At 41.4% G+C, this 12,064-nt stretch overlaps 2 protein-coding genes across 2 annotated transcripts in view; both read right to left on the minus strand.

The window, feature by feature from the left end:
- The window catches only part of LOC139717821 (transient receptor potential cation channel subfamily M member 3-like), a 45,031-nt gene extending 43,905 nt beyond the window's left edge, over nt 1–1,126 (minus strand). Inside the window, exons 1-2 of the mRNA XM_071629317.1 lie at nt 879–1,126; nt 486–563 (exon numbers count right to left, since the gene is read on the minus strand). Coding sequence (XP_071485418.1) covers nt 486–563; nt 879–1,126 — 326 coding nt within the window. The remainder of the gene's footprint in view (nt 1–485; nt 564–878) is intronic.
- A 914-nt stretch (nt 1,127–2,040) lies between these two features.
- LOC139717822 (WD repeat-containing protein 1-like) overlaps nt 2,041–12,064 on the minus strand; it is a 32,090-nt gene continuing 22,066 nt past the window's right edge. The window contains exons 11-13 of the mRNA XM_071629318.1: nt 10,462–10,607; nt 6,741–6,825; nt 2,041–2,142 (exon numbers count right to left, since the gene is read on the minus strand). Of these exons, the coding sequence (XP_071485419.1) occupies nt 2,041–2,142; nt 6,741–6,825; nt 10,462–10,607 (333 nt within the window). The remainder of the gene's footprint in view (nt 2,143–6,740; nt 6,826–10,461; nt 10,608–12,064) is intronic.

Below are 12,064 nucleotides of genomic sequence, written 5' to 3' on the forward strand. Positions count from 1 at the left end.
TTTTTAACCCGTTGAGGACGAGTCCCAAGTATACTCAGGCAGGTGGCTATGGGAAATGCGTGTTAAAGCGAAATCAGTCTGTCCTCAATGGGTTAAAGGACACAACTTTTTCACAACTTGTGTAGGTACAAGTCAAATTGATTAAAAAAAAAAGATAACACATTTCCTGAGCACTTGCATGTATTACAGTGCAATTTATAGGAATACTCAAGGCACACACTGTTTCATGTGCCTGGTTTTTGTTCAACATTCTTTATTCTTCATTATTATTCTTTCAAGAGAATTTGCACCTCATTTTGGAAATTAAACATGATAAATATGTTTTACCTTAAACAGTATTTGTGCTTTTGTAGTTGTTGTTTTGGTTTGTTTGTTTGTTTGTATGTTTGTTTGTTTGTTTTTAATGAGCCCATCTTCATGTTATCAGAGATTGCCCAGTAGTGGCTTTACCACTGAAATTTGACCATACTAATCATTGAGCTTACTCCTTTGGTGCCTTGGGATTACACACATATCTGATGCATTCCTTCTTTTTCAAGTTGTTGGTTGCCCAAGATGACCGTCTGGAATCCTGCTGGAGAACAACGAAATAAGAAGAGGGGAATTGCTGGCAATCTAAGTGCCTATGGATGTAAAAAAAAAAAAAAAAGCTGATACAACAGCCTGGATGAGAAGATATTCAGTTGACTTGAACTACAAACCACTTCTTCTTGAGCTAGTGTGTCTCAGAATAAAAGCCCAACCAAATATGTTTCTAATATCCTCAAAAGTTGACATACAATGGCATACAAATGATCTGAAAACAGAGGGTGAAAGTACAAGAGCAAACAATCATGTGGCCTAAATTGTCATACCAAGGTATATTTAGTGTATTATGCTTTGGAGTTTGACATACCATCATATCAACAACAAAATGTGTTGCCTTGGAGACAGCCGACACATGACCCCAGGAGCTATCTTTGCGGTTGAGATTCAGGGATCTTTTCCTCAGGGTTTGGTAGCTTGAGCTGCTTGGTCCGCCGTCTGTTTCGGAATCATGTCTTCTTAGTGAAGACCGGTTGGTCCCATGAATACTGCGCTGAATGCATACTGACTCCGCGTCGGGGTAGGTATCCGCTAAAGTCATCATGACTGCCATACAATCGGCTACATTGTTCTTCAAATCTGGAATTTAGAATCTGTGAAGATCAAGAAAGGATTTAGAGTGAGACTGATCATCGATCAAAGGGGGGGGGGGTGGAGAGCACAAAAATCATGAGCCATTTTGTATGGAGGTGTTGATGAAAGAATAGAAATGATTGGTTTGCAGCTCCATACACACAGAATTTCTATATAATATATAATATATAATATATAATATATAAGGATACCTATGGCAAGGGTTGTTGGGATAGAATATGGTTTTTCTTGAGTGAGGATAGGCCTATAAATCAAATTTTCTTTCTACATTTATCGACTAGAACATAGACACTCTACAAGGACTAAACCCGGGGCACTCCATTTGTGAATAATGGTCGCAGTTATACAAGGACTTACAGGGACAATCGTTTGGGTTTCTGATGCCTGCCTTGAACCTTGAACCTTGAAGTAGTAATCCCTTTCAGCAGTTCCTTGAAACTATCCCGGGATGGTAGAAGTGTCGCTCGTCAGTGAGAGGTGACATGGTGAACATGATTTTAAATGTCACTAATGTACAGTAAAAGTGACGGTGCATAGTGCTAGTAAAAAAACATACATCTGTTCTTAGAGTATGTGTGACCCAACAGGAGGCTGCACCACTCGGATGACTGGAAGGGCAGCCTCTCTGAATGTAATAATGGGTTGGTAATTGTGACCACAGGTCCTGGCAGATGGTTCCAGGTTCTAACAGCTCTGGGGAAAAGGGAAAATTTAAACAAATCTATGGTCGCGGTTGGGATTATGTACTTGAGCTTATGGTCATGCCTTCCTATATAAGTAGCTGGGAAAATCACATATATATTGGTATAGGCGTCGTGTGTGGAGAGGGTGCACTGTGCAAGGAGGCGTCGTGTGTGGAGACTATCCCAACCAAGAGCCGAGACCAGCGTTGAGGAAGATGTTGAATACCTGTAGTCTCCATGTACAAACCGAGCAGCAGTTTTCTGCCTGTAGCAGAGAAATCTGCTCAAAGTACAGAGCCGGATTGTCCAGAAGATGCAACCCAGAACACAAAAGAATAAAGTGAGAGGAAGGTTTCACTGACGCCGGACCTGGGACCCCTCACGAAAAGTACGGTAACAACAACGAAAGCCAAAAAAATACAGAGACCCGCACGTAGATGGCGTCAATATTCGGTATACGAATTGTACGCCAGAAAAATCTAATAACAACAACAACAACAACATGTGGTAAACGTAGAAGTTGACAGTAGTGTATCTTATGAAAGAGGGTGCACTGTGCAAGGAGGCGTCGTGTGTGGAGACTATCCCAACCAAGAGCCGAGACCAGCGTTGAGGAAGATGTTGAATACCTGTAGTCTCCATGTACAAACCGAGCAGCAGTTTTCTGCCTGTAGCTATTTTTGCAATATACATGTACATGTAGGGTCTACTCAACACTGAAGAGGTTCATGAAGTTCATGTGCATGGGAGGGATGTGAAGATATTTGCACAGTATCCACAGCTGGAGTCCTAAAATTTCTACTGGTAGCACAATTGACAATATGCCATCTGTTGTTGTAAAACAGAGACTCTAGAAACCCTACACATCCTTCAGTTCACTTAAGGTTCACTGTCAGTGATTTAGTAACAGGAGACCCATCGTGCACTACTCGGTGTTAAAAAACCTCACAGCCCAGTCACTGTATAAATAGCAGCAGGTGCGCTTCGCACGGCGTCTGGTCAGGCTATCAAAAACCAAACCCCTAACAGGCGTTACATGGCCGACTGCGCCTGCGCTTTCCTGGGGAGCACTGGGTGGGGACACAAGGTCTGGACTTCATTTTGGTCCAAAGGCATGTTAATTCAGGGACTTAACATTTGCTAGATCTCGATGGTCTGCATAGTGTACAGTATGATAAGTTACGTTTTACATCCTCCGTATTAACCGTAATCCCGGGCTGGGGCGCTCCTTGTACACAAGTCTATTTAGTCACAGTTATACTGACGGTGTGCCTGTGGGAGCGTTGAGAATTAGGGCTGGTCGCAGTTACACCCTCCAAAGCATGCAGAAAGCAGAATACAAACTTGACTAATAAACGGTCAATCACATCACAGTCACAGAGTTGACAGACATTTCCCATCAGAGTCACACCTTCTGTGGCCTCATCTAGCGGTTAGATCAGCTCAAAAAAGGCTTGAAATTTAAATTTTATTTGGGCCACACATTGTCATTGGGGTTACATTAATCTTCCTCAAAAGTTTAGAATCTTGTCAAACAAATATAATCTATAGTATAAACATGGAAAACTCACCAGTCGATTGATAAAGATAAATTCCGCAATATCTCTGCTTACATTGAGTCTAAGAAGCCTGGAACAACCGGAGGTGAGGTGCAAACTTCACGTTTCAAAGCGACTTAATTGTGTTAGCTCATGTGTAGAGATAGGATCTTTGCTCACAGCATCCATGCATAGCGCATGCAGCGGTGTCAGCGGCGCAACACGAGCACACAGCTCACCAACTTTCCATAGCACTTTCGGTACGTAGCCATGCCAATGGCGTCGGTGAAGATAGGTGCACCAACCTTTCTCTAGCACCTCGTCGACCCAGTCTCCCTGTCAACAGACTCTAAAGATAGTAGCTCAGTCTTGTTGATACACCTGTCTTGCCCCTAACGGTTCAGCAGCTTCGTACGCGTAAAGTGACAGTGATTACGTAAGTGGGGTCATGGCAGGCGCCACCTTGTCAAAAGTGTGTGTGTGTGTGTGTGTGTGTGTGTGTGTGTGTGGTGTGTGTGGGGGGGGGGGGGGGGGGGGGGGGCACTTCAGATTTTTAGTGGCACTTTCGGGTTTCACCAGCTAATAAGCAAAAAAAAAAAGTCTTCAGGCAACTTCTGTAGGGTGCCACTTCCGGGTTTCTATCTATTTCTTTAGTGCCACTTACGCACTTCCGGGGTAAAAAAGTGAGTGGGGGAGGGGGACAAAGTGATGACACCTTACAAGTATTCCTTTGCACGGTGCAAAAAAAAAAGAGAAAACAATGGCACAAAAAAGGCCCTCAGCTGCCACTTACAAATAATATTTTCTGGTTTAAAAAAAAAGGTGGGAGCCCAAGTGGTTAGACCCTATGTATTCCTATGTACTATCCAAAAAAGTGGGGCCGAGCCCGTCTACCCTCCCCCTCCAGATCCCCCACACGGTTCCGCTATCACACATAATCAACATCGTGATTAGGCTCCTTAGGTACTGAATTTTGAAATCTCTTTTCTCTCTGCGGTCTTGATGAAACTATTGAACCTATGGCCATGATTTTCACATTCAACAAAATCACAGCACACAATAATCATGTACAGAAAAAAAAAATAAACTCATGGATTCCTTTCCAACATCTGCTGGAATTGTAACAGAGACGCCAGAGTGTTTGGTTGGTTTTATGATTATAACTAGGCCTATCTAAATTGTTTTGTTCTGTGACATGGTTATAATGAAAAGGGCAGTTTACTAAGACGAAATGAGACCCAAAGACATAATAATCTCTGGTATGTGGACCAACGGCGTAGCCAGGATTTCATTTTAGGGGGGGGGGCGGTTAGTCTGCGAGGGAGCGAAGCGACCGAGCCCGAGCGAGCCCGAGCGAGCGAGGGGGGGGGGGGGGAGGGTGTGGGAGGGGAGTGTCCCCCCTCCCACGGTAAGAACTTTTTGCATTTTGATTTTGTAAATGGTGCAATTTGATGCATGCTTTTGCGCGTTTATCAACGTGAAACAGTCCCACTTGTTTAAGGTAGCAGTTTATTTTGATGTAGATTATTATTGAACAATTTGCCTATAAAATGGTATAATTTAAATACACTTCTTGTATTAATTCTTTTCACTGAATATCATGAACGCGACTGAACCCGAGCAAGCGGAGCGAGCGAGGGGGGAGGGGAGGGTGTGGGAGGGGGTGTCCCCCTCCCACGGTGAGAACTTTTTGCATTTTGATGTTGCAAATGGTGCAATTTGATGCATGTTTTTGCTTGTTTCATCGACGTGAAACAGTAACGTTAGTGCTAAGGTAGCAGTATATTTTGATGTAGATTATTATTGAACAATTTGCCTATAAAATGGTATCATTAAAATAATCTTCTTGTATTAATTCTTTTCACTGAATATCATGAACGCGACTGAACCCGAGCGAGAGGAAGCGAGCGAAGGAGGAGGGGGAGGGTGTGTAAGGGGGGTGTTCCCCCTCCCACGGTGAGAACTTTTTGCATTTTGATGTTGCAAAATGGTGCAATTTGATGCCTGTTTTTGCGTGTTTTAACGAGTTGAAGCAGTCCCACTTGTTTGAGGTTGCAGTATATTTTAGTGAAGATTATTATTGAACAATTTGCCTATAAAATGGTATCATTTAAATAATCTTCTTGTATTAATTCTTACACTGAATATCATGAACGCTGTCTGTTCAGCAATCAAACAGAAAAAGCATGCACACGAGGGTGTAGATAGGGGCATATCCCCTCCCACACGAAGGTGATTTTGCGTTTTCAGACCTGAAATTCAGCGATCTGGTGCAAATTTTTGGTGCAATACTTTTTCATCGAAGTGTTAAAATCACGGAATTTAGCTCTTATTCCGAATGTGCACCATCTGTGTGTCAGTGTATAAAGTCTAGTGAGGTAGAGCTTAGGGGAAGGGGAATTCCGCCTCCCGCTCGCGGAGCTTTTGCGTTTTTAGAATTGAAATAAAGCGATCTGGGTATAGCCACAGTCTACTTCTATGCATGGCGGAAGGGGGGGGGGGGGGAGGGGCGGGTGAGCAGGGAGAAGGCGTGGGCGAGTGTTATCTCCACCCTTCCCTTCCGATGGAGCTTTTGCCTTTTTAAGGTTGAGTTACAGTCTGTTAATGTGTCAATATAATGTGAAAAACAAATTGAAGGCCACCTGCAATAGGCCACCTGCAATACAGCCTCACATTTTCCTACATCACAACAACTTTGATCAACACATTCCATATGGACCTATCACACACATGGACCAGAAACGAAGGTCTCTCTTTGATCCTATCATACCATTAAGGGTAAAATACCATTAAGGGTGAACTATTGTACCTGGTACCATATCCCCTGGTGACGCCATAAGGGTATGTTTTACAGGTATAATGGCACATTATCTTATCATCTACGTCATTCCTTAGCATGTATGTGTGCGTGTGTTTGTTCACATTTTTTCTTTGATTTTTTGATTTTTTTTTTTTTTTATTTTTTTTTTTGGGGGGGGGGGAGAAGCATGAATCAAGTATCAGGTAGAAACACAGAGTAACAATTATTTTGAGCTGTATGGATAACTGTTGGCATTGTATTTGAACGATTCTGCTACTGAAAGATATTCCAATACAATAATTTTTTTAAAAAACTTCATTCCACAAAGCTCTTTGTCTACGATGAATGACGCATTAAATGCTGAATTTGATGGTATCTGTCTTTCAGTTAGTCTATCTCAACCACAATCTGCCCTGCATGTTTTCTCCCAACCATGAAATATCATATGCAACATTTTTCACTTGCACAAAAAAAAGACAGGAAAATACATCAAAAGCTTTACTGAGAAATATAACAGTTATGAAAAGTATTGTTGCAAACCTTCTCAATTCCTGCCACGATGGCCAAATTTCCAGCTCCCCTGACAATCCCCTGAGGCTGCGAGTCAAGTTTGCATGATGTATCACTGTGTGAGGGGTGAGAAAAAGACCAGAGAAGCTATCCAGCTTTAAATGTGGGATGTTGGTGGAATGCAAGATGAAATTTAGTCAAGGTCAAATCAATCCTTGACCAATAAGCCAGTTCGGGGTTCCAGTTCGAGCATGAGCAGAAAAAGGTCATTTGTACCAAGAGACAGGTTGGTTATTAATTTCACTGAGATAAGCATCCTTTAATGCTATGATTATTCATGGATCCCTATAAATGGTGCCTGCCAGTACATCCACCTGACAGCAAGCCTGGTATTTGGCAATGTTAACAGAAAAAGTTTTGTCAATGTAGTCAAAACAGCACAATTAAATAGATGCTTCCCAAAGTGTTGATTGACGAACCATTCTGGGCACTTCATCTACACAGGTTCATTCTTTGTTAGAATATGAGTTCCATAAATTGCTATGTTGGGCAAGCTGTTGCATTATGTTACTTTGAATTATTAAGTGAAGTGCCAAACCAATTGAGAAAAATGAAAGGTCATTTGTACCCATGTGCACACGAGCTATCTCCGAACTGGCTTATACAGGCATCACACAGGGACATAACAATTATAAGGACATGTGTCTGGTACAAGAATCTATCAGAAAGGAGCATTCTTCTACATTACCAAAATCCCTTCCAAAAAGAAAACAAAAAACAAAAAAAAACAACAACAAGAGAAAGCAAAGCACCCCCCCCCCCACAAACACACGCACACACAATACATGTAATATCCACATATTGCAATATCCCAAGCCTGGTCATGCTGCTTGTGTAAAGATATGAAGCCTTTCAGCAAGGACAATCTACACGACTTTTTTATCCAAAACACTCAATAAAGTCGAGTACAGTACTCTCCGCATAATCAGGTGGGCTCGGGCAGAGCGTTTCTTACCCCATTAAGCGGAGTACCCGATTAACAGAAGCACACGTCTCATTCACATTTGACACTCACAATGCGCATGTACATGCATTGTACACTGTACCAAACACCTACACTGTATGCTTGACACGCGTGCTTGCACGGCACATTATACGTACCTTACACTTACTCAGTCACAGGCAATAATTTACACTCTTTTTTTTTATGGACAAATGTCTTCAGAAAACTTTGTATTATTGTAGTTTGACTATAGACTCCGCGCTAACATGCATGCGTTTTCCGAAACAAACATGTCTCTTTGTGTGCACTAGTCACGTAGAATCTCGGGTTACTTTTTGAGAAGTGACTGGGGAAAAGCAAAATTATGGAGCTGGTGCATGGCCTGATTTTCGTTGCAAACTTCTCGTATTGTGAATGTCGTTGCGGAGCAAGAGAGGAGCACAAGTGTGTTCAACTCTTGTCTGTCTATGCAAATGTGAGTGCCAGCTACATGTGTGATGGTCGTTTATGTGTGGCACATCGCTACGTGTACATGTGTTTTCATGTCTAATCATTCCCCAAATGATCGGTCTTCTTTGCAATTTAAGCAGAGAATGCGATTAGCCATGGAAAATTTAACATTCATGATTTCTTAAAGTGATATGTCTGCGATAAAATGTGGGTAAAAAATAGATTAGAAGAAAATCATTTACCCATTTATGCAGAGAGGCAACCCGATTATCAGGTAATTATGATGTGCATTGGAAGTGATTTTGACATTACTACCCAATTAAACGGGGTACCCGTTTAAGCGATACCCGATTATGCAGAGAGTACTGTATTTGTAAGCCTTCAGAAGACACTGCATTAAAGTGAATTGTCCGGCTCAGTTTTCATACACATTCATAAGCACAGTCACACACTCACACCAGGGGCGGATCCAGGAATTCTGTGAAAGGGAGGTGCCTTTGCAAAATAAAGGGGGGGGGGGTGCACTCACCTCCCCCCCCCCCATTTTTTTTTCTTTTTACTTCTTTTGTTTTAACCAAAAATAAAGTAAGGGTATAGAGGATTGAAGGAGTTGGGGAATTTAAATGTAATGGGTTAATTCACGACACTGGAGTGACATGCTTCATGAACAACAAATGATTTAAATGCCAAAGCATTTCTAGACTTTGAAATTGGACGTAAGGTTATGAAGCTCTCAAATTTTAACAAAATTTGCACAAATGATCAAATCATCGTTCAGCCACATAAACCTCCTCTGCATTTTTTAAAAACTATTGAATGTCTGAGACAGTAGGGTAGTAGGGTGTCAACATGGCTCACATATGAAGCAGGATTGCATCCACTTTATTGCATTATTCTCCCAGCAGGTTTTCAGTACATCTTGACAATGTGAGATTAAAGTTTCACATGATTTGCATGAAACTGAAATGATGTTTGATGGTTTGATGGTACACCCCCCCCCCAAAAAAAAACCAAAACAAACAAACGAGGCAAGTGCCGTAATGTGTCTCACCCACAAACGTACAACACCTTTTTTTTTATTTTGTTCACAAACGGACCTATGGAACAAAAGTTCGGAGTCATAATTAAATGCACAGTACATTGGGCCATAAAAGTTCATTGACCCCTGCCTGTGACCTTTGACCTTGTGGTGACCATCAACTCCCCGAGGGACATCTACCACCTAAGTTTAGTCACAAATGGACTTACGGATCAAAAGTTATGACCCATAATCGAAACGTGCCGTAAAAACTTAACATTGGGCCCTAAAAGTTCATTAACCCCGGTCTGTGACCTTTGACCTTTTGGTGATCATTACCTCTCTGAGGTACATCTACCATCCACGTTTGGTCACAAATACACTTACGGATCAAAAGTTATAGTCCATAATCGAAATGCGCCCTAAAAACTTAACATTGGGCCCTAAAAGTTCATTGACCCCTGCCTGTGACCATCAACTCCCCAAGGGACATCTACCACCCAAGTTTAGTCACAAACAGACTTATGGATCAAAAGTTATAACCCATAATCAAAACGCGCCCTAAAAACTTAACATTGGGCCCTAAAAGTTCATTGACCCCTGCCTGTGACCTTTAACCTTGAGGTGACCTTCATACTTGGTAAAAGGTAAAACTTTGTATGACCACTCTTCCCTCCAAGTTTGATTCAAATTGAAGCCCAGAGTACAGAGTTATTCAAGTTTTATAGTGCTACGGACAGATGACAGACGGACGGACGGACAGACGCCGCAGGCGATCCCTTAGTCTCCCCTCACCTCTGGTGGGCTCGACAAAAATGAAGTGGTTATTTATACATTCCTTGAACCAAGTTTCATTTGGATAACAAAATTATTTCAGAGAGCAATCATTTGGACATAAAAACGAGCTTCATGATTGAACTTTCTGTGCACTGTTAAAGGTACAATTTTGTCAAAATTTGATCTTTGACATGACCCTATTCAGCCATTTGCAAATATGTGTTACATCTATCATAGCATGAGCAATTTCATGGCTAAGGGCAAGTCTACTGGAATAATGCTGGATGAGTGGCTAGCTATCTCTTGAAAAAGTGCACGATGGCACGTTTATGGTGGCTATTGTCAGTGATTGTAATGGTGACTTTATATCAAACATGTGGCCTGTAAATACCAATGCATGGCTCTTGACCAATGAAATCGCAGTTTTCTTGACCCATTCTAATCAAGCAGCCAATACCATACAGTCAAAGGGAGAAAGGAGGGGAAGATGCTACCGTACTTACTGGAATGAGCCATCCTCTACAGTGCGGCTCACGTCGTCGATGCCGCATGTAGAGAGCTTCTTCTCGCAGTAAGAGATCTGGGAGAGGAGAGAGGGCTTGTCGCTCCCCTCCACGGCAATCGCTTCACCAGTGTCAATGTCCCACAGATGTGCACGCACGCAGAGGCGTGGTTAAGGGCAAAAAAATTGTCTGTTGGCATCTACATATTCACATCCTGCAATTGCAATAGCTACAATCAATGTGGTCACAGGAGAAGCAACATACGTTAGGAACATGGGAATGTCTGATCTGTGACATCCTGCCTTTAAACACACACACAAACAAATGTGATCCATTCTTACAGTGGCCAAGTGTCTTCCAAAGTACTGTGAAAGTGGATATTTTCGCAGAAGTACTTTTTCATGCTCTGCAGAGGAAGATGAATATCGTGTGTTTTTAATTCTGCAGAATCAAGACACTACATAGTGGTATATAAAACGAGCAATTAAATATTCGCATGCTTCTATTTTTGTGTTAATTTCTGAAATGTGGGAAAATTTCCACGCTGCAAAAATGTCCACTTTTACAGTAGTGCTTTTCACAGTCAGGCACAAAATTTAGACTGATAATCGATTGCCACCTACAGACTGGAGTAAGGCTACAGTAAACATTACATTCTTAACAGGTTGATTCTCCTTTTATGATATCACATCTTTGGTAAGTTTCCATCCAGGACTACCAAAACAAAAACAAAACAAAAAACTAGAAATGTCGCTATAGCGACTGGTATGCCTCCGCGATAATGCATGATTCTCCTAATAGGTCTATAGTACATGTGGACAATGTGTGATTACATTTTCACAAAATTGGCAAAGTATCAAAATGACATGTTTGTTACAAATGTGTTGAATGTTCACCTTCCTTGACCTAGGTTTAATTGGATGAATGGGAGAGCGTGTATTTGGGGATTTTAGAACTTTTACTTGACTTTGACCTTTTCGTAAGTTTATGCATTGAGTAATTTTCAAGGTATAGAGAAAAAGTGCAATTTTTGTATTGAATAGTATTGTTACCATTTTCATCTGGCCTTTGACCCTAAAATTCATATGAGAATCACTGTCAGGCAGAGCATGCAAGTTTAAAGATAACTTGAGCCACTTCCGAGATATAGAGGAAGAAGTGAAGTTCAGCACTTTCACTTGATCTTTGACCTTTTGACCTTTGACTTTTTGGCAAAAAAAAAACTTCCCAGAGAATCTCTATTGGGCTATACATGCATACATCAAGTAAAAAAAAAATAATAATCCTGCAGATATTGCATAGATATGAGGGAAATATTACAATTTTCAAGTGTTGCCCTTGACCTCTGACCCCTGAAATTTGACCCCATGAACCAAAAATTCCTGAGATAATCACTGCCAGTCAGTACATGCATATATACTATGTTCCATGGAGATACCTTGAACCATTTCTAAGATATGGAGAAAAAAGTGAAATTTTAACATTTTTACTCGACCTTTTGACCTTTGACCTCATGACCCCAAGTTTTCCCCAGAGAATCTTAATTAGGTAATACATGTATACACTAAGTTTCAAGAAAATATCTTTAGGCATTGCATAGATA

This window comes from Diadema antillarum, unplaced genomic scaffold (genome assembly GCF_040938485.1).
Source record: "Diadema antillarum isolate AM-2024a unplaced genomic scaffold, OU_Dant_1.0 scf00000083, whole genome shotgun sequence".
Lineage (NCBI taxonomy): Eukaryota > Metazoa > Echinodermata > Echinoidea > Diadematoida > Diadematidae > Diadema > Diadema antillarum.